General features: G+C 36.4%; 1 protein-coding gene across 3 annotated transcripts in view; it reads right to left on the bottom strand.

Moving 5' to 3' along the window:
* Positions 1-286: 286 nt before the first annotated feature.
* The window catches only part of LOC135203593 (prolyl 3-hydroxylase OGFOD1-like), a 286,279-nt gene continuing 261,421 nt past the window's right edge, over positions 287-25,144 (bottom strand). For all 3 annotated transcript variants that reach the window (XM_064233383.1, XM_064233384.1, XM_064233385.1), the window contains 3 exons: positions 11,981-12,146; positions 10,802-10,989; positions 287-583 (listed from right to left, as the gene is read on the bottom strand). In XM_064233383.1, coding sequence (XP_064089453.1) covers positions 431-583; positions 10,802-10,989; positions 11,981-12,146 — 507 coding nt within the window. In that variant the 3' untranslated portion in view covers positions 287-430. The remainder of the gene's footprint in view (positions 584-10,801; positions 10,990-11,980; positions 12,147-25,144) is intronic.

Here is a 25,144-nt window from a genome sequence, read left to right as displayed (position 1 = left end):
AGTTAAAGTGATTGTAACTGCTTTCTTCTCTTTCTGTACTTTAACCAAAGTCCAGTTTTCACCTCCCACTGAAATGTGACTCAATGGTCAGCTTATTACTCTTTTCTGACCATCAACCATCACAAAGAGGCTTTTGGCTTGCTTACTGCTACCTTTTATAAGACAATATGGGATTTAGATGTGGTCTTTATCCAACCTACAGTTGTCATGGTTTGTATAAAAATTTGTGAAAATATCTTATCTGGAAGGATCTTGCAGGATACTGCAATTGAAATAAAAGCAAAAATTCATTTTTCTTCCATACATTTATTTCATAATGTACGCCACTTTTTTGGCAACAGCTTAACATCCCAATTCACAGAATTAAAAGTCTATCAAATTCCAAAAAGTTACTTGGAAAATTTGAAAAGAGTAAATTATAAATGACTCATCACTCTCTGTATGTACAACTGAATTCATAGAAAACACTATCTTTATTTCCTAAGTCCTTCACACTAGCATTTATATACTTGGTGAACTTTAGAGTTTCAGTATCCCGGTACACCAGAGCAAGACAGTTTGAACGTGGCACAACCGTCAAAAGCTGAAAGTAAAAGGTGAAAATTCCTTAATACTGTAACTTTATCATGGTTAACATACATTTAATTTTCAAGTTTTATGTCAATGAAGTGCAAAATTTTCTTCAATATTAAATATACCTTATATACTCTAATATCATGCAATTTTTGAATACCTAATTTTGAAGCTAATTATAAGGGGGTTGCAACATACACGAGACATGTATAAAATTAGTGTATGTAATATTCAAATACTATTAGTACTGTATCATAAAATGCAAATATAATGAATATGCATATTTTCCATGGATCTTTTAAAAAGTTATGCTTTACTTCACTGTATCCAATAATATTGTATGTATTTTCATATTACGTACTATTGTTGTATTATAAAATACAAACATTGCAATAAATGTTTTGGTTTGGAAATCAGCTGAGGTAACTTTATTTTGCCGCATTGAACTCAAATTAGAGCGACTTTCTTGCTTCTAGTTAACATAAATGAATCTCTAGATACTCTTTTTACGTTATACAGTGTTTTCAAGTTGAAATATGACTAATGTGTATTATTGTGAACTAAACTTGGTTATTCTTCTGTTACTAAATGGCGCTAGGGGCATGTTTATTGTGTAAAAAAATTTAACAGATTCATTTAATTATTTCACTTGTATTTCACTTGATTTCATCATAATACAAGCTTTACGTATTCATGTTTTATCAGAGTGAAAACAGAAAAAAAAAAGTGTTCTTTTATGCTCAATAGTTTTCATATAAAACTGTTTCTCTCAAATTTTATTTATGGTCAAGTTGGATAGTAGTAAACTGAAGTTCACAGAAGTTTCATCCATGTTGCAGATGCACAATAATAGTCATTAGCAGCATGACCATCGTTTTCTCAGTTTCACCTACAAGTTGTAGCTTAAATTTAACAGTGTATTTCCTTGCCAATCATTTCTCCATAGCAAAAAAAGGGTATAGTAATGTAAATTTATACAGTCATATTCTATTTAAAGTCATTTGTAACATAACAGGTAAATTTTACTATCATACGATGGTTGAAATGCAAGAAAACCACTGTTGTTATCCTATTTAGTTGTTATTGCAAAACAGCTGTTAGTTGTTCGGTGGTTTATGGTTGTACACGTTTACAGAGAGTACTATATAGTGTTACTAATGATAATTTTAGCATTATATTTTACTTTTTAAAATGAACTTGCAAGATACACTAATACATGAAAAAATCATTTTTTAAGGGTGAACGGGGGTCACATAATACGTGAAATCACATTACACAAGTCTATATGGTATATTAACCCTTTAACGCCGATTGGACGTATTAAACGTCGATATAAATTGTCTGTTGGGTGACGATTGGATGTATGGTACATCGATATAAAAAAGTTTTTTTAAACATTCGCGGAAAAATACTTATAGGTCTACCAGGCGAAAACTTTTGAATCACACGCCCTGGGGGATGCTGGGAGCTCATGGATCAAGGCGTTGTTTTATTTACAATCGTTACCTAGGCGTGCAAGCACGAATTTCTTTCTTCTCGCACTAAAAAACATCAGTGACATCTCAGAAATTATTTCGTCACGTTGACATAATTTTTGCACCATTTTATATTAGCTGTTACATGGAGTATTATATATGAAAATGTGCACAATTTCATGTAGAATACAACTAAAAACAACTCATGGTTGTAGCTTTTATTAGTTTTGAAATATTTTTATATAAATGACGATAAGTGCCAAAATTTCAACCTTCGGTCAACTTTGACTCTACCGAAAGGGTCAAAAAACGCAATTGTAAGCTTTTTCCTTACGTCCACGCTGTAACTCTTCCGAAAAAATTATAAATTTTTTCGTCCGATTGTTGTAATGTTTGCACCATTTTAAATTAGCCGTTACATAAAGTTTTATATATAAAAATGTGCGCAATTTTATGTAGAATACAACAAGAAACAACCCATGGTTTTAGCTTTTATCAGTTTTGAAATAATTTCATATAAATAACGATAAGTGCTAAAATTTCAACATTCAGTCAACTTTGTTTCGACCGAAATGGTCAAAAAACGCAATTGTAAGCTAAAACTATTACATTCTAGTAATATTCAATCATTTACCTTTATTTTGCAACAAATTGGAAGTCTCTAGCACAATATTTTGATTTATGGTGAATTTATGAAATAAACTTTTTCCTTACGAAAAAATTATAAACTTTTTTGTCCAATTATCGTAATGTTTGCACCATTTTAAATTAGCTGTTATGTAAAGTTTTATATATGAAAATATGCGCAATTTCATGTAGAATACAACAAAAAAACAACCCATGGTTGTAGCTTTTATCAGTTTTGAAATATTTCCATATAAATAACAATAAATAGAAAAAATTCGTCCTTCGGTCAACTTTAACTCGACCGAAATGGTCGAAAACTGCAATTGTAAGCTACAACACGTACAGTCTAGTAATATTTATGGTGAATTTTTGAAAACCGCTTTTTTTTACGTCCGCGCGTTACAAATTCATGCATCATTTTGTGATATTTTCTCTGTGTTGCCTTGATTGTTTTACAATGTGTTATATACCAAAATGATAATAATTTAGTGTATAATACAATGAAATAATTAACTCATTAGCTTTAGCCGTTTTGCTCACAGCGCGATTTGTATACAATTATATATGAAATTTTTTTTCACGCTGTCATATATCCCAATATTTATATATGATAATGATATTTTTTCATTTCTGATGGTTGCATACTAAACTTCAGGCAATGACAAAAAAGGAGCCAAAAATGAACTCTTAATCTTGAAAACTAAGCGTGCTTTGATTTTTTGAAAAAAAAATTTCCGCTTCGGCGCTCACTTGCAAACGCCGCCGGCATACGGGAGACGATTTTTAAAATACCGTTTTAAGGGTTAACAAATTGCTACGATAAAAAAGAACGGTGAATTATCGGGAAGGTATTAATGATAATGATGGTTATCAATGTGTATAGAGCTTACATAGAAAACTTTTAGAATCACAGAATTAAAACCAAGAATCAGCCACCTGTCTCACCCATGTTTCACAAAGTCCAGAAGAGCCTGCACTAGACCAACTATATAAAGCCAATTTGGAATTAGTATTAGCACTTTTGTGTTCTTTTATAAAGAGCAAGTCTGATCTTAAGAAAATAGTTTTAATCTTCTTAATCTAAGCTGATGCAGTACAGAGGCAGGACCTTAAAAAACTTGTTCCCCTCCAAACCTTTTGGGAATAACCTTTTTGGGAATAACCTATCTAAATGCAGTCCTAAAAAGCCCCTTGGAGTAAAGGCAGAAAGCTCTAAAAAGCCCTTCTTTTCATAAAGATAAAATGCTTTGGGAAAGCAGAGATTACTATGTCATACTTTGAATGAATACTAAATGTCTTTACCGAAGGCAGCAGTCATGGCTGCTCTTATGTGAAGAAGAAATAATTACTCTTAGGGGTCAGAGACCAGTCTTTACTCTAGGAGAGAGAAGTGCTTTGACCTTGGAGAAGGATTATCATCTAGAATCTCCTATGTTGGAAGAGGAGGATCATCTAGATGGAAGAGGAGGGTCATCTAGAATCTCCTAAAATACTATACACTATAATGATGTGGTCTGCTAACAGGACAGAGTTCTAGGGTTTTAAGGAACCTTACTGGTGGAATCTAAGCAAAGCTCAACATCATACAATACTGAAATAAAACCTTAAGCTTTCTTTGGATGAAGTGCTGTTTATATGGCAAAATGAACCCAATCTCCTGTGGTAAGGGTGTAAGAATACTACCACCGTAGGTCAAGCATGTTGTAAAAGTGACTAAAAGGACAGCTGCTCCTTGCAGTCTTACTTTTTTAGCAAAAGGCTAGGCCCACTGCCAATAACTATGGAAACTGCTGCCTTGCAGTCAATAACTGTGGAAACTACTGCCTTGCAGGTGGCCCACCGCAAATAACTGTGGCGGATGACAGCAAGGGCATGCGGTCGTAAAAATCCCTTTGCCAAACAATAAACCATGCCTGATGTAGCTAGGATGTCCTTTGTAAGCAACGCATATCAGAATCCCCCTACTGACGTGATAAATGGGCAAGGGGTACTACAGGGGTCACGACTGCAGCCAAAGAAGTTAGTGGAAGAGCAGAAGATAAGAGCAGGTATGTGGAATGTTGGTACTCTAACAGGAAGACTGAGGGATATAGTAGATATGATGGAGACGAGGAGGATAGATTTCTTGTGTGTGCAGGAAACTAGGTGGAGAGGGAGTGGAACAAGAGAGATAGAAAAAGAGTATAAGCTCTCTTACAGCAGGTCACAAGAGGGAAGAAATGGAGTTGGAATTATAGTGAGTAACAACTTGAAGGAAAAGGTGGTAGAAGTAGAGAATAAATGATAGGCTTTTAACGATTCCAATAATAATAGGGAACAAAATAGTAAAAATAATATGAGCATAAACTCCTCAGATGGGGTGCCAAAATCAAGAGAAAGAATTATTTAGACAGGAGTTTGAGGCTGTCATTAGAACAGTGAGAGACGAGAAACTAATAATAGGAGCTGATATGAATGGCAGGGTGGGAAAAAGAAGATAGGTATGTGGAGGTGCATGGAGGCCATGGGTTTGGAATTAGAAATGAAAATGGGAATTATAAATTGGAGATGGCTCACTTTTGGATTGGCATGTATGAACACATGGTTTCAGAAGTTGGTTAAGTAATTGATAACTTATGAAAATCAAATAGATTACATCCTGGTTAGAGGAACCGGCAAAAGCAACATGATGAACTGCAAACTGATCCTGGTTGGTGGTGATGGATTTTAAAATAAAGAGGTAGGAAACCCAAAAAGAGAAAGATCTAGCATTAAGATTTGGGACCTTAAAGGAGAAAAGGGGGAGCAATTTAGGAGGGTTGTGAGAGAAAGATGTCTAGAAAGGAGGAACGTACAATTTGGACAGGGTAACAGAGTTGAAAGTATTGGCAGACATGAGAAAAATATGTAAGGGGGAAACAGAGGAACTGGTAGAAAGAAACAGCAGATATGGAGTGTTGAGAGGAGAAAAGTGGTAGTGAAATGGAGAGGTGCAAGAATCAATTAAAAGAAAATCAAAAGCATTTATGGACTGGAAAGTAAGGCATGCGCAGGGCGCAGAAGAATGGTACAGAGAAGAGAAAAGAGATGCGAGGAGGGTAGGTACAGCTATTGGAAGGGTGGCAGAGCAGTTGAAAAAAAGGCTAGGAACAAGAGAAGGAGATAAGGCTATCTACAAGACCTCAAACTTGCGGAAAAGACAGAGACAGGATTTGGGTAAATTGGGAGTCATCACGGATAGAAATGGAAATATATTGTATAAGGATGAAGACATTAAGAAGAGATGGAGAGTATTTAGAACAACTTTTAAACATTGAAAATGATTGAGGAGATGGGGGAAGCACAGAGGGTAGAGGGACCATACAGGATACAGAAGTGAAGAGAGCATTAAGTAAAATGAAGAATGGTAAAGCACCAGGTCCATCAAGAGTTCCAAATTGAGATGATCAAATTACTAGCTACAGAGGGGGAGAAATGGATGCAGGATTTATTAAAAGCTATATGGGAAGAGGAAGTAATGCTAAGGGACTAGGAGGAGAGTCTAATGATATGTATATAAAAGCAGAAGGGAGATGTCATGGATTGTGATAACTAAAGGTGAATTAAAGTAACAGAGCATTGATCAACAGTATGGATTCATGAGAAGAAAGATGGTCGATGCCATCTTCATAGCAAGACAGCTACAGGAAAGAGACTAGAGGGAAACCAGGAGCTCTGTTGTGAATTTACAGACCTGGAGAAAGCATACAATAAAATTCCAAGAGAAGTGATGTTCTGGTGTTTAAGGAAGAGGAACGTTCCAGAAAAGTTGGTTAGGCTGGTTGAGATGATATGTCATGGATGTGTTAGGTGAAGAGAGCAGGAATGAAGAGTTGTGGGAGTTGTATGCCGATGATCTGGTGATTACTGCCGAAAATGAAGAAGACCTACAGAGAAGGATTGGAGAGTAGCAGGAATGTTTAGAGGTGGCTTAAAGGTGAAAATTAATAAAACAGGGGATTTGGTGAGTAGTAGGGAAGATAGAGGCAGAATAGTAATGCAAGAAAGAAGAGGCTCGATTACAAAACGGTTGGAAAAGTTTAAAAACTTATGATCTACCTAACGCCAAGAGGGAAGATGTGAGGCTGAAGTTGATAGGATAAAAGCTGCATGGAGGAAGTGGGGAAAAGTAGCTGGAGTAGAATGTGATATGAAAATGCCAATCAAGCTAAGTCAAGATCCATAGCACAGTGATAGGACCAGTGTTAATATATGGATTGGAAACATGGGCTTTTAGAAAAGAGGAAGTAAAAGCTTGAGAGGACAGAGATGAGAATGCTGAGGTGGATTATGGGAATATTGCTGCTTGAGGGATTGGAAAATGATGCAATAATAAGAAGGGCAGGCTTAGTAAGAATTACAGGTGTAATAAAAGTCACAATTGAGGTGGTATGGGCATGTGCTGAGGAAGGAGTGAAGAGGGCTTGGAAGGAACCTGTTGGAGGAAGAAGATCGAGAAGGAGACAAAATTAGATGGCAAGGTAAAGTGAAGGAAGATATAGAGAGAAGAGGTTTAGCGGAGGATGATGCCCTTGATAGAAGGCAGTGGAGGAGAAGGCGCATCAGGCAACCAACACATTAATGAAGGGAAAGAAGAGCCCAATGTAACTAGGCAACAAAAGTACACCCATCTGTGTAGAGTACCAAACACCGAAGTCCTCTGGCTTCAAGCTTGAATTCCCCCGAAAAACTGATAGAAACTTTTCTGGAACTCAATCCAGGAAAAAGTTGTCATCAAGTTACTTTCAGCCCTTACAGTGAAGGAAGGTGAGGGCTGGGGAAAGTAATTACTGTTCATCAGCGACCAAAAGGATCTGAACAGATATTAAAATCACAACCTCCATCTAACAGTCCTTTGGATATAATTTGATTTTAGTATTAGCTTTAAACTAAGGGGCCAAGCATGGGAACATATCTCATCTCAGTTATTCAGAACCTCTTTTGATATAATAACAAAAACTACAAGTCTTTGGCAAGGTAATGGGACTTGGTCCATATAGGGACACTAGTAAACATCCTGGAAATTAAGGTACATGTACTACTTCAAGGATAGGCCCTCCAGGACCCCAAGAAAAGATACTTGGAATCAAGCAAGTCATGACCTTGTTTGTTTGTTTGTTTGTTTCCCTTCATAATCGGCCAACTGTACATTGGGGATTCCCTAATAGTGTATCCTTTATTACAAAATTATTTTCTAGTGTCGTAGTAACTTCTCTAGTTACTGGAATATTTTATGCATTTTCATACTGCAAATTCTATAAAGAACTACAAATATGACATCATCTCCTTCAGTCCCATTGCTACCAATTCAACTAGAATACAGACATGCTGTAACTAAACAGGTGGTCATCCAGCAATGCCTCAGGGTAAAAGTATCTGGCTCAGCAAAAGTTGCTAACCTAAACACGCAATCTTCAACCAATCATCTGTGAAAACTGAATTATCTAACGGTGGTGGCATGCAGACAGGCAATACCAGGTTAATTTCTTAGTGTGAGAGCGTAATGAGCTATGAAAAACAAAGACTTCCATACTACCAATAAAAAAGTGTGACCTTCCACCTTAACCCTCTTACGCCGAAGCCCTAAAAACCAAAATGTCTCCCGTATGCCGAGGCGGGTTTGGAGTGAGCGCGGAAGCGGAAAAAATAATTTTTTCAAAAAATCACAGCGCACTTAGTTTTCAAGATTAAGAGTTCGTTTTTGGCTCTTTTTTTTGTCATTGCCTGAAGTTTAGTATGCAACCATCAGAAATGAAAAAAAATATCATTATCATATATAAATAATGCGATACATGGTAGCGACAAAAAAAAAATTCATACATAATTGTATCCAAATCGAGCTGTGCGAAAAACGGTTAAGGCTAACGAGTTACTTTTTTATCCTTGTATTGTACACTAAATTGCGATCATTTTGATATAAAACACATTGTAAAACGATCAAAGCAACACAGAAAAAATATTATCACAAAATGATGCATGAATTCGTAACGTGCGGACATAAAAAAATGTTATTTTCAGAAATTCACCATAAATCTAAATATTGTTCTAGAGACTTCCAATTTGTTTCAAAATGAAGAAAAATGATTGAATATTACATTACTGTAAGAGTTTTAGCTTAGAATTGCAGTTTTTGACCATTTCGGACAAGTTAAAGTTGACTGAATGTCAACATTTTTATATATATATATTTTTATATGCAAATATTGCAAAAATGAGAAAAGCTACAACCTTCACATATTTTTGTTTGTATTCTTCATGAATTTGCGCACATTTTCATATATGAAACTCTATAAAACGCCTAATATGAAAAGGAGCAAATATTAGGAGAATGAGACGTACACATTTCGGAGATTTGCGGCCGCGAATCGGCGCGCGGAAGGAGTTTTTTTTTTTTTTAAATTCACCATAAATCTAAATATTGTGCTAGACACTTCAAATTTGTTTCAAAATGAAGATAAATGACTGTATATTACTAGATTGTGAGAGTTTTAGCTTACAATTGCGTTTTTCGACTATTTCGGTAGAGTCAAAGTTGACCGAACGTAGTTTGTTTTCTATTTATCGTGATTTATATGCAAATATTTCGAAAAAGAGAAAAGCTACAACCTTCAATCCTTTTAAGTTGTATTCTACATGAAATTGTGCACATTTTCATATATAAAACTTTATGTAACGGCTAATTTAAAATGGTGCAAACATTTCGACAATCGCAAGATAAAATGTCTGATTTTTTTCGGAAGAGTTACCGTGCGGATGTAAGGAAAATATATATATTTTTTTTTCATAAATTCACCATAAATCGAAATATTGTGCTAGAGACTTCCAATTCGTTGCAAAATTAAGGTAAATGATTGAATATTACTAGAATATAAGAGTTTTAGCTTACAATTGCGTTTTTTGACCATTTTGGTAGAGTCAAAGTTGACAGAAGGTTGAAATTTTTGCACTTATCGTTATTTATATGAAAATATTTCAAAACTGATAAAAGCTACAACCATGGGTTGTTTTTAGTTGTATTGTGCATGAAATTGCGCACATTTCCATATATAAAACTTTATGTAACAGCAAATTTAAAATGGTGCAAACATTAGGACAATCGCACGAAAAAAATTTATCGGAAGTTACCGCGCGGACGTAAGGAAAATGTTTTTTTCATAAATTCACCATAAATCGAAATATTGTGCTAGAGACGTTCAATTTGTTTCAAAATGAAGGCAAATGATTGAATATTACTAGAATATAAGAGATTTAACATACAATTTAGTTTTTCGACCATTTCGGTAGAGTCAAAGTTGACCGAAGGTTGAAATTTTGGCACTTATCGTTATTTATATGAAAATATTTGAAAACTGATAAAAGCTACAATTATGAGTATTTTTTGGTTGTATTCTACATGAAATTGCGCACATTTTCATATATAATACTTCATGTAACGGATAATTTAAAACGGTGCAAAAATTGTCAAACTGACGAAATAATTTTTGAGATGTGTCACTGATACTTTTTAGTGCAATAAGAAAGAAATTCGCGCTTGCGCGCCTGCGTAATGATTGTAAACAAAACAACGCCTTGATCCGAGAACTCCCAGCATCCCCCAAGGCGCGTGATTCAAAAGTTTTCGGCTGGTAGGCCTATAAGTATTTTTCCGCGAATTTAAAAAAAAAACTTTTTTGAGTCTACATATAATACGTCCAATTGGCATACGGGAGACATTTTGACTCTACGTTTAATACGTCCAATCGGCGTAAGAGGGTTAATGTGTATACCAGTGCATCCAACATCTAATATTTATTACACAAAACTAAAAAAATTAAATTCTTGAACCACTTAATTAAACCAGTTCTCTACAACTTTAACTTTACATATAATAGTACTCTGGTACACCTTCACTGTAGTAATAACAAATCAAAATCCTTTATGAATAAATTATGTGAAAATAAAGAAACTCATAGACCTCTTTGAAATGAAAGCCCTAACCCTTTTTCTATTAGTGCATGGCAAGGTAAAGAATTATGAAGTTGGATTCGGCAAGGAGATTACACCCAATATTACTCTTTCCTGTAGTCCATATATATTTTACAAAACCAAAGATTATAAACATGACTTACTTCTTCATCCTCATCCTTTGCAATGTATGAGGTAAAACCACCATGTTCTAAGGCCCACTTGTTGGATACTCTTACAAAAAGGCTGGCATCCAAGGCACTGCTTCTTTCTGCTTGATCACAATCTCTTAACAGTGTGTAGCAGCCATGGCTCCATTGTCTAATATCTATAATCATTCCTGGACTGGAATCTGATGGGAAGATCACAGTATATAATGTATAAAAATGATATTACAATAAGTTAAGCAACTGCTAAAATGTTCTAATTTCTTTAGGCTGTCCTTTAACATTAAATTTTACCTCAACAGCACTACCCCTTTTGGCTAAGATCAATGTTGTGTTTGTACATAAATGAATCAAGAAAATAAAATTTGTTCAGTGCATTAGCCAATGAAAAGAGGGTACTGAAGTAGTGTGACAAGATAAATAGATCCACATGATGAATGAGATGAAGTATGAACAAATATCTAAAGATGAAAATGATAAGAAATACCAGTTACAGAAGATGTAACAGTTAAGAGAGGTTGGATAGCAAGCAGTAATAGAAACTTGGTAAAAATCTAAAATGTGGGTGCTGCTAGGGGCCAAAAGGATGTTGCAGCATACTTTAACCAACCACAAACCCCCAATAGGAACAGCATACTTATGTATTAGCTTAATGAGGAAAATATTGTTAAGGTGAAAGCACATGAGTGAGTGAATGTGTATGTATAAAACTAGCAAGATGTATTAAGCCACCAATTAAAAAAACATTAAAATTTACAAATGCTTAACATTGAAAAATTTAAGTTCAATAAACCTTTTACATTAAAATTTAAAGCCCATGGGGGGGGTTAGTGCCAACAGTGGACCTCATGCAGTGCACTGTAGGTATTACTTAAGGTTTTTTGCAGTGTGTCTTCAGCCCCTAGCTGCAACCACTTTCATTCCTTTTACTGTACCTCCTTTCATATTCTCTTTCTTCATCTTACTTTCCAACCTCTCTTAATACTAGATTCACAGTGCAACTGTGAGGTTTTCCTCCTGTTACACCTTTCAAACCTTTACTGTCAATTTCTATTTAGTGCTGAACAACCTCATAGGTCCCAGTACTTGGCTTTTGGCCTAAAGTCTGTATTCAACTCAACTCAACTCATAAAGATTTAAAGGAAGTGCAATCGACAAATCATTGCCTTCACTCACCTTTACTCTCCTCCTCCTCCTCATCACTATCAGGGTCAGAATCTGGTGGTGCAAGCTGATGTAATTTCAAACCTGTTAGCTGTGACAGTATGAGAAACAATGCCTCTGATTTTAGGAACTTCATACAATCTGCTACAACAGCAGGGAGTTTCTCTTGCTTTAATACCTGAGGAAAAGAAGTTGAGAACATTTATGAAAAGAATAGTTATTCTACAAGACATGAATCACTTTCAACTATTAGTACCACAATGTAATCATATGTCTTAAAAATGATCAATGATTTTACTCATTAGTACACAGTCTCTTTCTAAATACAGTTTTCAAGGTATATATAGGAATTTATCTTCTAATTACACATTGTATGAAAGAAGCAGGACAAGTTGTCTTTGCAACTGCTAGAATAAATTATAATAGATGATGACCACAATTACCATATATACTTGCGCATCATGCGACTTTTGAAAACCTAATTTTGGAGCTAATTTTAAGGGGGTCGCACCATACACGAGATATAAAATTAGCATATGTAAATATTCACATATTAGTATCGTATTTATAAAATACATGAATATACAGCTATTCCATGGATCTCTTAAAAAGTTAGGACTTCACTGTATCCAATAATGTATGTATATTACATACTATTGTATTATTAAAAATAAACAAGGCGATCAATAGTTTGGTTTGGAAATCAGCTGAGGACGATTACGATGTGAGTTTATTTCGCCATATTGAACTTGAATCAGAATGGTTTTCTTGCTTCTAGTTAGCGTAAATGAATTTCTAGATACTCTATTTATAAGGGGCAAGGTTATTTCATGCTATATGAATATGTATTGTTGTGAACAAAATTTAGTTATTTTTTTGTTGGCAGATGGTGCTGGGGGCATGTTTATTGCATAGAAAAAATCAACAGATTTCATTCGCTATTTTCACTTGATTTCATCATAATACTACGAGTTTTACATATTTATCTTTTATCAAGAGTAAAAACAGTGAAATGTGTTCTTTCATGCCCAATAGTTCTGATTAAAACATTTCTCTCAAATTTTGTGTACAGTCGAGTTTGGACGATATTATAGTCAAACCTCAATTTTCTCTTTTTGTATGTTTTGGTTTTCATAGACTTTTTTTCTACGAAATTTTGTCTTGGTTATTGTAAGTTTCCTTGGTTTTTGTACACTCAGAAACACTTGATCCGGGGCCAAGTGCATGACCGGGTCCCCGTATTGAGCGTCCAAACAAAGTACGTATCACATCTTCTTTTGTGACCCATTCTGCGTTTGTGTTTGGTGTTTTTGTGTTTTTTTTCTTATTTGAGTGCAACTGCCAAATAAGCCATCATGGGGCCAAAGAAAGTTCTGTAAAATAGGTGAGAAACTATATAGAATCTAAGAAAGAACTCATCACAAAGTGTTGGAGGAATTTGCATTCCAATCTCAGTGAGAAAATGCCTACAAGTGCTGCTGTTAGTGAATTTCAGGCCAGCAGAGGCTGGTTTGAAAAACTCAGAAAACAAATGGGCATACATGATGTGCCTAATCAAGGATTAAGGACATGTTAGCTAAATGGAATTGTGTAAATAATTTTATGGAGAATTATCATCTCAACAAAGTTGTAAGCCATGCTCCAACATGTTTAATGACAATGCTGTCTAACTTTAGACAAATTGTAAAGAAATACTGAAACAAATGTCTTTGGACAGTTTTGTTGTGTGACAGGGTTCCAGTAACTCTCAAGCTGGCCCTAGTGCCAGTAACATACGAAGAGGGGAAATAACCTCAGGTAGTGCCAGTAAAAACAAAGAGAAGTAACCCCAGATAGTCCTGATACCTTTAGTCCTTCTGGAGGGAGATTACCCTTCAAAACATAACCTCTCCTTCCTCTACCCTCCTCTCAGTCTTCCATACACTAACTAGTGTTTTCCATAAAGGTAAGAGTGATGTTAAATGTTCATTTATTCATTTCATTAGTCATCAATATTTATTTCTCATTGTTTTCTGTATGTAAAACTGTTTATCCCCTATAAAATGCATTTTAAAAATATATTTTTGGGGTCTGGAACACATTGTGTTTACATTATTCCTTATGGTAATTATTGTTTAGGAATTCATGGGAGGTTCCGGAATGGATAATGTACAAAAACAGGGGTTATACTATATACCAAAGTTTGTCGGAGTTTCATCCATGTTGCTGCTGATGCACGATAATAGTCGTTAGCAGAAGAACATTCTTTTTTCACCTTCAGCTACAACTTGCTGCTTAAATTTAGCAGTGTACATCCTTGCTGATCTTTTCTCCATAGCGAATAAGGATATAGTAATGTAACAATATATCAGTCCTATTCTACCTGTCATTTGTAACATAACTACACGTACAGTCATTTTTATTTACTAACATACGATGGTTGAAATGCAAGCAAAACTGCTGGTGTTATCCGATTTGGTTGTTCATAGCATATTTGCTGTTTCTGGACGTGTGTGTGTGTGTTTACACAACAAGTATAGCATTGACAATACTTTTAGCATTCTCTTTTACTTATTTTTTAACTTAACTAGAAGATGGGATAGATAATGAGATGGAGGAAAAGAGGTAAGCCCACTAGAAGATGGGATAAAGAGGAGGAAAAGAGATTAGCCTATTGTAATTTGGTCTAAAAAATTGAACTCGCATGATACATGACATACATGATGAAATAATTCTTTAAGGGTAATAATTTGGTGGTCGCATGATCTGCGAGATCCTGTGTTACAAGAGTATATGTATACTTGTAAATTATAGGCATGCTGTTTTTAAACTAATCTCAATTGTCAAAACTACTCCAGTACTTCATTAGAAAAATTAAATTATTATAATAAAATTAGATTTTACAAATACAGTGGTACCTCGATATACGAAATTAATCCGTTCCGAGGCGGCCTTCGTATCATGAGTTTTTTGTATCTTGAACCGCATTTTACGTGTAAGATGGCTAATCCGTTCCAAGCCCTCCAAAAACACCCCAGTAATTTTCATAATAAAGCTAAATTGAACTATAAACAATGAAATACTACAACAATTTGGACCATTCAATACCTAACTTAATACGTACTGCTAATATGTACTACATAGTACCTGTAAATAAAGTGTATTAGTGTATATGGTATACAAGAAATACTGTATGTACATACGTACGTATGTAGTAAAATGTGGAAGCTTACCTTTCGAGTGAGGCTATCTCCGAAAGTGGAGACAGAGGAGGAGGACAAACGGCAGATACGTGCAATTAACTTTACGAAACACATAACACATAAAAAAGGTCTGGAAAACATAAACTAAACTTTATGAGACACATTAACAAAACTGTAACACTTAACTTTACAAAAAACTTATACAGTGGACCCCCCGTATTCGCGTTCTCCGGATTCGCGGATTTCTCTCGGGAACAATTCCCTGCATTATTCTCGGAAAATTCGCGCATTCACGGTATTTTTCTATGAGAAATATCAACAAAATCCCTGTTTTTGTTATCAATTTCATCATAAAATGCACTTTTTGTGATAAAACTATTAAAAAACCAAGTATGAAAATTTTTAGTGGTTTTTCTTAAGTTTTAACTAACAAAATAGGCTGTTTTTAGCGTTTTTATAGGGGTTCCAAACATTCGCAGATTCTAACTATTCGTGGGGGGTCTGGTACGCATCTCCCGCGAATACGGGGGGACCACTGTAATTAATTTTTTTTTTCCTTTTTTTGATTTTTACATTTTTTTTTTACTTTTTTATACTTTAATTTCGACTTCTTCTTCACTTTCAACTTCCTGTTTTTTTGTTGTATCACTTGGTTCTTCCTTTTTGCTTACTCCTGCTAGTACTAAAGGCCTCTTTAAAAAATAATTATCCAAGGAAGATTGCTTCTGCCTGCTTTTGGCAATGTTCCTGAAACGACTTAGGCAAACGTCATCGAACTGTGCAAGCATATGACCTGTGTAAGCCTTTTCGGGGTATCTATTTTCTACGAATGATTGCACCTTATGAAAAGCAGCTAGAGCATCCTTAATTTCTGCCGTTGTCATAGTAGTCGTCCTCCTCCTCGCCGCTGCTAGAGAACTCTTCTTGAACGACTTTATGTTGCATGGCCTCCAACTCCTTCAGGTCATCCGTCTTAAGCTCCTCTTGGTGCTCCTCGAGAAAGTCATTGATGTCGTCCTCATCGACAACCAGCCCCTTGGACTTGTCGGGTGCAACGATCTCGTCAAGATCTGGCTGCGAAACAGTTTCAGGATTGTCAACTGTTCCTGAAACTGCAGCACCAGCTTCGCCCACGTCGAATCCCTCAAAGTCTCGGGCGGATACGGCATCAGGCCAGAGTTTCCTCCACGAGGAACTCAAGGTTCGCCCCCGAAACCTCCTGCCAAGCTTGATATCGTAAAAAGTTATTCTCTCTCTCTGTTATTGGCTGTTTATATATATCTAATAGTAAAATGTTTCAGATGACTTTGAAATAATAATAATACCAAATCAATGGTATATTTGATGTAGGATGATACTTTTAAGTATACATTTGGTATTTGAACTTTCAAGATAGGTAGATATAAGCATTTTTAGAGGAGAGTTCTAACTAAGTTCTAACTATTTGCGGGTTTGAGCTATTCACGGGGGTGTCTGGTACCCATCCCCAGCGAATACAGGGGGAACACTTTACAACCGAATCCGATAACAACAACATCCATTTTGCTTGTATTTCAACCATTGTACGATAGTAAACAATAACCATAGTTATGCTATAAATAATGTTATGTAGAATAGTACTACTGATATAATTTTATGTAATAACTTTACCTGCTATGAACAAAAATTCGTCAAGGTAATATACTGTTAAATTTAAATTGCAAGTTGTAGATGAAGCTGAGAAAATAATGAAATCATATGAATTCAAACACAAATGTAGATAAAACTGATAAAAAAATTATTTTAATCACCACTAATGGGTATGAAAGCGTAGAATTTACTGTTATTTTCACACAGATAAAAGATAACGTAAAGCTCGTCTCACGATGAAAATAAGTGAAAATAACGAACGGTATCACTGAATTTTTATGCAATCTGTTAACGAAAAAAATAATTTCATTCACAATGAGATGTATTAAAGTCATATTTAGACTTAAAAATGTTGTATAACGAAAAGTGATTTTGTTCCAAATAAGTAAAGTATCTAGATATTAATTCATGCTAACTAGGAGCAAGAACATTTGCTGAGAATTGAGTTAAATACAATGAAATACACTTGTATTCGCCATCAGCTGATTTTCAAACCAAAACATTGACCGCTATGTTAGTATCTTATAATAATAATAATACAATAATATGTGGATACATACAATATTATTGGATACAGCAAAGTAATCTTTAACTTAAAAAACTTCACGGAAAAGATGCATATTTATTTAGTTTTTATTTTATAATTATATGTAACGTTTCTTGTCCAATTTCTTTTTGTACTGAATTGTCGTACGATCTGACTTTTGTTTCATGTTCAATATCTTTCTGTACTGAATTATCATAAGTCAGAATGCATTGAACCTCCAAAATTAGCCATATTAATAATTACTATATTGTATATGTATTACAGAGTATACTGTAGGCTAGGCTACTGTATATGCATACGATGTATCATAGCGTACGCTAGGCTAACTCTTGTTAGTGTTATTGAATTTCTCTTTGTAATGAATTATCATAAGTCAATATGCATTGAACTGAGAGAATTTGCTATTAACCCTCTTACGCCGATTGGACGTATTATACGTCGAGATAAATTGTCTGTCGGGTGCCGATTGGACGTATCGTACATTGACATAGAAGTTTTTTTTTTAATTAGCGGAAAAATACTTATAGGCCTACAAGCCGAAAACTTTTGAATCACGCGCCTTGGGGGATGCTGGGAGTTCACGGATCAAGGTGTTGTTTTGTTTAGAAGCGTGACCCAAGTGCACATGCGCGAAATGCCTCCTTCTCGCATCAGCCAGCATCAGCGACGCGTTGTCCGTGAGCGATCTTTTGCCGCAATCGTGTTTTGCCGAACTTGTGCAAGAGTTTGAATATTTGTGTTGCTACAGGACATTCATAGAGATGTCTCAACGACGTATGGAATGCAAAAGGCGCATTTTACCCGTCGGAAGGGATCGTGTAAGACGTATTTTGGACTTGGATGCTGGTGAGGGACCCAGCACCCAAGATGACCTCGCGCCTCAACGCCGTTCTGTGCGGCCACGTGTGGATGAAAGTGCTTTAGGATCACAACGTGTGTCTCGTGTGCCTTTAGTAACCCCTAGGAAGCATCAGGGTGTCCTTAGGGGCATTCGTAGGCATTTGGGAGGCCTCCAACCAAGGGACATTGATGCATACTTAACGGAGCTTGATAGGGAGTATGTCGCAAGTCCTCATTTTGATGGCAGTTGGTCATCTAGTGATGAGGACATCAGTCCCAATGTCAGTGATGATGAATATTTGCCCCCAATGTCCGTTCGAGGCTCACATCCCGAAAGTGAGCTCGAATTTAGTGGTTTTAGTGCCTATGAGGAGGATTCTGAGGAGGGGGAGGATGAGGATATAGGGTCTCGTTTTGTCGCTGATGACAATACAGAAAGCGAGGGTTTAAGTGAGGGAGATGGGCCAGTGGGGGGGTTTCGTGTGCAGAATCGTGCCCGCGCACGGAAGGTCAGAGCGTCGCGCCAGCCAAGGTGAAGTTCGGTCGTCCGAGAGTAACGAGGGGTGGACGGAGGACCCCACCCCACCTAACATGCACCCATTCACAGCAACACCTGGGCTCACCGTACCTGTTCCGCTCACTGCTCTGGGCTTCATTCAGCTGTTCCTTACGTGGGAATTGCTGGAGTACCTGGTAGCAGAGACGGTGGACTACACTCGGTACTGCCGTGATGAACTCCGCACGACATTGTCGTATCGCTGGCGGGGCTGCAACCTCACCGATATGGCACATTTTGTGGGGCTCCACATTTATTTTGGATTGATGCCTGCTGCCAAAGTCAGGCAATATTGGAGACAGAATTTTTTTTAAGTACGCCCAATGTGACTGGCGTTATGCCCCGTGATACTTTGCTGGCGTTGGACAGATATTTCAACGTCTTCAACCAAAGGGCCATACCCCGGAATAACTCCGATCGCCTCATCTTAGTCCGCCCAGTGTTGGAATACATTCGTGATCAGTGCAAAACTCTTGTGGTTCCTGGAAAGAACCTTTCTTTGGATGAGGGGATGATGCCCTACAAAGGACGTCTAAGCATTAAAGTGAATAACCCCAAGAAGCTGAAGAAATATGGAGTGAAATTTTTTTTATTACAAAGTCCAACACTGGATACATTGTGGACTTCTTAGTGTATTCCAGGGTCTTCTCCACGATGCATGAGACTGTTTTCAGGCTTGTGGATTGTTTCCGTAACCAGGGATACCACCTGTTTATGGATAAATATTATAACTCGGTATCCCTGGCCCAGGAACTGTATGAAGCAGGTATTAACGTCAGTGGTACCCTTCGGTTGCTGCGCGGGGCCCTGAATGTCCTCAAGAGGTTCGCTAGCCATCCGCAACATCTGGCAAGAGGAGAGACAGTGGCAGCGGTAGGGAGCTGTCTTCGTCATCTGTTGGAAGGGGGTCCGACTTGTCCCCATGAGTACGACGAGTCATGAACCCATCCAAGAGGAGGTTGTACAGTGGAAGAAGACACGTCGACAGGGCCGAGTTGTGTATGAGGAGTTTCGTGCTGAGCAGCCTACCATCATTGGGCACTACGATAGGCACATGGGAGGAGCTGATCTCTGATCAACTAATCCAGTACTATCCCTTCGCCAGGAGAACCAGGAGGTGGACCCATAAGCTCCTCAAATACATCCTTCAGTTGGCCCTCCAAAATGCCTACATACTGTACTGTGGGTACTACAGTCACGGTCTCTGGAGGATGACCCACTTACAGTTCCTCGAGACAGCCGGGAATGCCCCCATCCACTTTAATCCTGATGAGTGGCCTTCCATGACTGCTCCCCTGCCCCGAGCTACAGATCTGCCCCTAGAGGAAAGGGCAGATCTTAGGAGGGCCAACTTCGGTCGTCCTGCTGCTGCCGCTGTCGCCGCCCCTGCTGCCGACGCCGTCCGCATCGCTTCTCGTCGGATAGTGGACCCTGTGTGTAGGCTGCAGCCAGGGGATCACACACTGGAGCTCCTAGAAGGGCGCAGGCAGAAACGGTGCCGGGTGTGCCATATGAATGACAGAAGGAGAGACACCCGGTTTTTCTGTCGCACCTGCAAAATAGCTCTTTGCAGGTTCGGGGAGTGTGACCGCAAGTACCACAATGCGGTCTTCTATTGGCGTGTGCCTGATCAACCGACAGTGGAGGGCGCACGGGACTGCGTGTCCCATCAGCAGTAAGGGCGCGCGTCTCCCTCCTCCACCTGTACCTCGTCATGTCTAGAGGAAAAAAATGCAAGACTCTTCAATGGAGGAGGGAGAAAACAAGAATAGTACGAAGAGTCAGAATTACGAGTGAGTATTCTGCAATTATTTTATATTTATTTTTATATTCATTACAAGTTTTTATATATCCGTATCTATTGATGCATATCTTATTTCATTTTATGCAAAAAGAAAAGTTTCACCTGCATTCCTTTTATTTATGTATTCGTACCAGAATTGAAAAATAAAAAAAGTAAATAAATAAATAAATAAATAAATAAATAAATAAATAAATATATATATATATATATATATATATATATATATATATATATATATATATATATATATATATATATATATATATTGGTATTTTTGGGTAAGCAAAATACATAAAAGTCTAGTAATATTCAGTCATTTATCTTCATTTTGAAACAAATTCGAAGTCTCTAGCATAATATTTAGAATTATGGTGAATTTTTGAAAAAAAACTTTTTCCTTCCCTCTGCGCGCCGATTCTCCGCCGCAAATCTCCGAAATGCGTACGTCGCATTCTCCTAATATTTGCTCCCCTTCATATTAGGCTTTTCATAGAGTTCTATATATGAAAATGTGCGCAATTTTATGTAGAATACAACAAAAAAATATTTGAAGGTTGTAGCTTTTTTCATTTTCGAAATAATTGCATATAAATCACGATAAATAGAAGAAAAACTACGTTTGCTCAACTTTGACTCAACCAAAATGGTCAAAAAATGCAATTGTAAGCAAAAACTCTTACATTCTAGTAATATTCAGTCATTTATCTTCATTTTAAAACAAATTCGAAGTCTCTAGCACAATATTTAGATTTATGGTGAATTTTTGAAAAAACTTTTTTCCTTCCCTCCGAGCGCCGATTCTCCGCTGCAAATCTCCGAAATGCGTACGTCGCATTCTCCTAATATTTGCTCCCTTTCATATTAGGTGTTTCATAGAGTTTTATTTATAAAAATGTGCACAATTTCATGTAGAATACAAAAAATAATTGAAGGTTGTAGCTTTTCTCATTTTCGAAATATTTGCTTATAAAAAAATATATAAAAATTTCAACATTCGGTCAACTTTAACTCGTCCAAAATGGTAAAAAACTGCAATTGTAAGCTAAAATTCTTACAGTATAGTAATATTCAATCATTTGTCTTCATTTTGAAACAAATTGGAAGTCTCTAGAACCATATTTAGATTTATGGTGAATTTTTGAAAACTGGCTTTTTTTTACGTCCACGCGTTACGAATTCATGCATCATTTTGTGACAATATTTTCTGTGTTGCTTTGATCGTTTTACAATGTGTTATATACCAAAATGATCGCAATTTAGTGTGCAATACATAGAAAAAAATAACTTGTTAGCTTTAACCGTTTTGCTCACAGCACGATTTGAATACAATTATATATGAAATTTTGTTTTTACGCTATCATATATCGCATTATTTATATATGATAATTATATTTTTTTTCATTTCTGATGGTTGCATACTAAACTTCAGGCAATGACAAAAAAAGGAGCCAAAAATGAACTCTAATCTTGAAAACTAAGCTCGCTGTGACTTTTTGAAAAAAATATTTTTTCCGCTTCCACGCTCACTCTGAGACCCCCCCGGCATACGGGAGACAATTTTTATTATACCCCTTCGGCGTAAGAGGGTTAATAACTACTATACTGAATATGCATAGAGTAGCTATACTGTGTAGTGTAGGCTAGGTATATATGTGAAGATGATACTGATTACCCTAGTGTATACTAGGCTATATTCGAGATATGATTTTTTAAAAAAATGATGGGTTTTTGGAACCTAACCCCATCATAAGTATGTGAATACCTGTATTGCGCCTAAAGGCGACAGAAGTTGCGACTGCTCAAACATCATGCGCCTTTGCATCGATGGAAGGAAATACATTTTCCTGGAGTTGAGAGTGCACCTGGACCATCAAACTCCTCAAGAAAAAGGAAGTGGTTACTTTAGCGAGAAAATCAAATTTCTTTTCAGATTTAACATCTAGACTAGCAATGGTGTTGGGTTTGGAATCATGGGAGCCTGAAATAGGATTCACTGGTAAAGAAGTAGGAAGGCTAACGATAGGGGAAGTGATAGGAGGTGGAGCAGGGGTAAGTAATTCCTCAACTACTATATGAGAACTCTTTACAGAAGCTCTACTTTTGGCTCTGAGAAATGCCTTTTTATTCCTATCTCTAGACAGTTTATCTAAATGAGATTTTAATGCTTTCCATTCAGAATCATCCCAGTCTATACACTCTGAACATGTTACAGGCGGCCCTCGGTTAGCGGCAGGGGTTCCGTTCCTGGCCACCGACGCCAAGCGATTTTAAAGCCTACGGCCGCCGCACACCTTCTTTCGAAACTCTAGACCAGTCAAAGGCGCCGTAATCCCACAACGGCTCAATAAGTAAAATTATATTTATGCAGTATAGTAATATAGAATTTACTGTACAGTACATGTGGGTGTCTAGAGTATGTAAAGATATAATAAAGTTTATACAGTGTACAGGTATCTGTAGTGTTCAGGTTACGATCATTAGTCTTGATAGTTCGATTTTATGAGAGATCAAATTACAATGGCCTAACTTTATCCATCTTCTAGTTACATAAGTTCAATAACAGCAAAAGAGAATGGTGAAAGTATGGTTTTAACGTTATACTCGTTGCGTGAACGTGTACAACCATGAACAACCGAACGAGAAACGACTTTTTTTTTCTAAGTACAACCGAACTGGATAACATCTGTTTGGCTTGTATTTCGATCATCGTACTACAGTGCAACATTACCGTATTTGTTATAAATGGCGTTATGTATAGAATAGAACTGAGATATCTTAATGTAATAACTTTATTCGCTATAGATCAGGGATCAATATAGATTAAAGATCAATCGGGAAATATACCGTTAAATTTAAACCTAATTATGACTGAAGCTGAGAAAACTGTTCAAGCTGCTAATGACTATTATCGTACATCGGCAACAAGGATAAAACTGCAGTAAACGTCTGCCATCACACACAACCATAGATAAAATTGGAATAAAATAATTTTAATCAAAACTACTGTGCTTGAAAGAACATATTTTACTGTTGGTTTCACGCCGATATAAGATAAATAACGTAAAGTTCGTATTACGATGATATAAAGGATTACGTATTGCGAACGGAATCACGTAATTTGTTACGCAATAAACATGCCGCCAACGTAATCTGTTAACGAAAAAAATAGTAGTTCACATTCACAACGATACATATTCAATAAATATTTCCACCTAAAAACACGCTGTATAAGGAAAAATAACTTTGTCTTACATAAGTCAAGTATCTAGATATTCGTTTATGCTAACTAGAAGCAAGAGCATTCGCTCAGAATTGCGTTATGGTGAAACAGACTCGTATTCATCAGCTGATTTCAAACCACAACATTGGCCGCTCCGCGGAATACGGGCTTAAGTTTGCCGTAGTATTTTAAAATACAATAATATGAGAATACATACAATATTCTTGGATACAGTGAAATAATGTATAACTTTTTAAAGGATTTATGGAAAAGATGCATAATTAATAAAATAACACAATGCATTTTTCGGAACTGGCGGACAAGAACGAACATGAAAAACCATCCCCTGACAACGTGGAGCGTAGTTACAAAGGCTGCCTTAATTTGTATCTTATTTCTGTACAAAAATGAAAATACCTTTACGCAATATATTTTCATACACATTTTAAACATAAAAGCATAAACATTTGAAAAATCGACACATCGATCGCTAAATTTGCACTCTCTCTCTCTCTCTCTCTCTCTCTCTCTCTCTCTCTCTCTCTCTCTCTCTCTCTCTCTCTCTCTCTCTCTCTCTCTCTCTCTTTAACTCGATATTTTTGGAAGAGCGGCAGACGGCGCCAAAAAAAGTGCAAATTAGCGATCGATGTGTCGATTTTATAAATGTTTATGCTTTTATGTTTAAAATGTGTATGAAAATGTATTACGAATATGGTATTTTTATTTCTGTGCAGAAATTTGATAAAAAGGCAGCTTTTGAAACTCCCCTTCAAGTTATCGACTACGATGTGTTTTTCAAGTTCGTTCTTGTATGCCGCCGCGGCATACAAGAACGAACTTGAAAAACACATCGTAGTCGATAACTTGAAGGGGAGTTTCAAAAGCTGCCTTTTTATCAAATTTCTGCACAGAAATAAAAATGCCTTTCACGCAATACATTTTCACACACATTTTAAACATAAAAGCATAAACATTTATAAAATCGGCACATCGATCGCTAATTTGCACTTTTTTTAAATCGATATTTTCGGAAGAGCGGCAGGCGGCGGCTTACAAGAAAGAACATGAAAAAACATCGTATTTGGTATCGTGAAGGGCAGTTTCAAAAGCTGCCTTTGTATCATATTTCTGTACAGAAATAAAAATGCCTTTCACGTAATACATTTTCACACACATTTTAAACAAAAGCATGAACAATTATGAATCGACACATCCATAGCTAAATTTGCACTTATGTAACTCGATATTTTCGGCATAGAACAGCGTCAGAGGCATATATTTTACCCTAATACCTACGTAATAACTCTCCATAAAATTTGTTAATATAATTTGCATAACCTTTATGGTCTGAACGGCATTTCTACATATGTATGAACTCGTTAGACAACGGCGCTAGCG

The sequence above is a fragment of the Macrobrachium nipponense genome, chromosome 36 (assembly GCF_015104395.2).
Source record: "Macrobrachium nipponense isolate FS-2020 chromosome 36, ASM1510439v2, whole genome shotgun sequence".
NCBI lineage: Eukaryota > Metazoa > Arthropoda > Malacostraca > Decapoda > Palaemonidae > Macrobrachium > Macrobrachium nipponense.
Note: the sequence above shows the minus strand (reverse complement) of the source record. Positions and strands in the feature narration are given on the sequence as shown.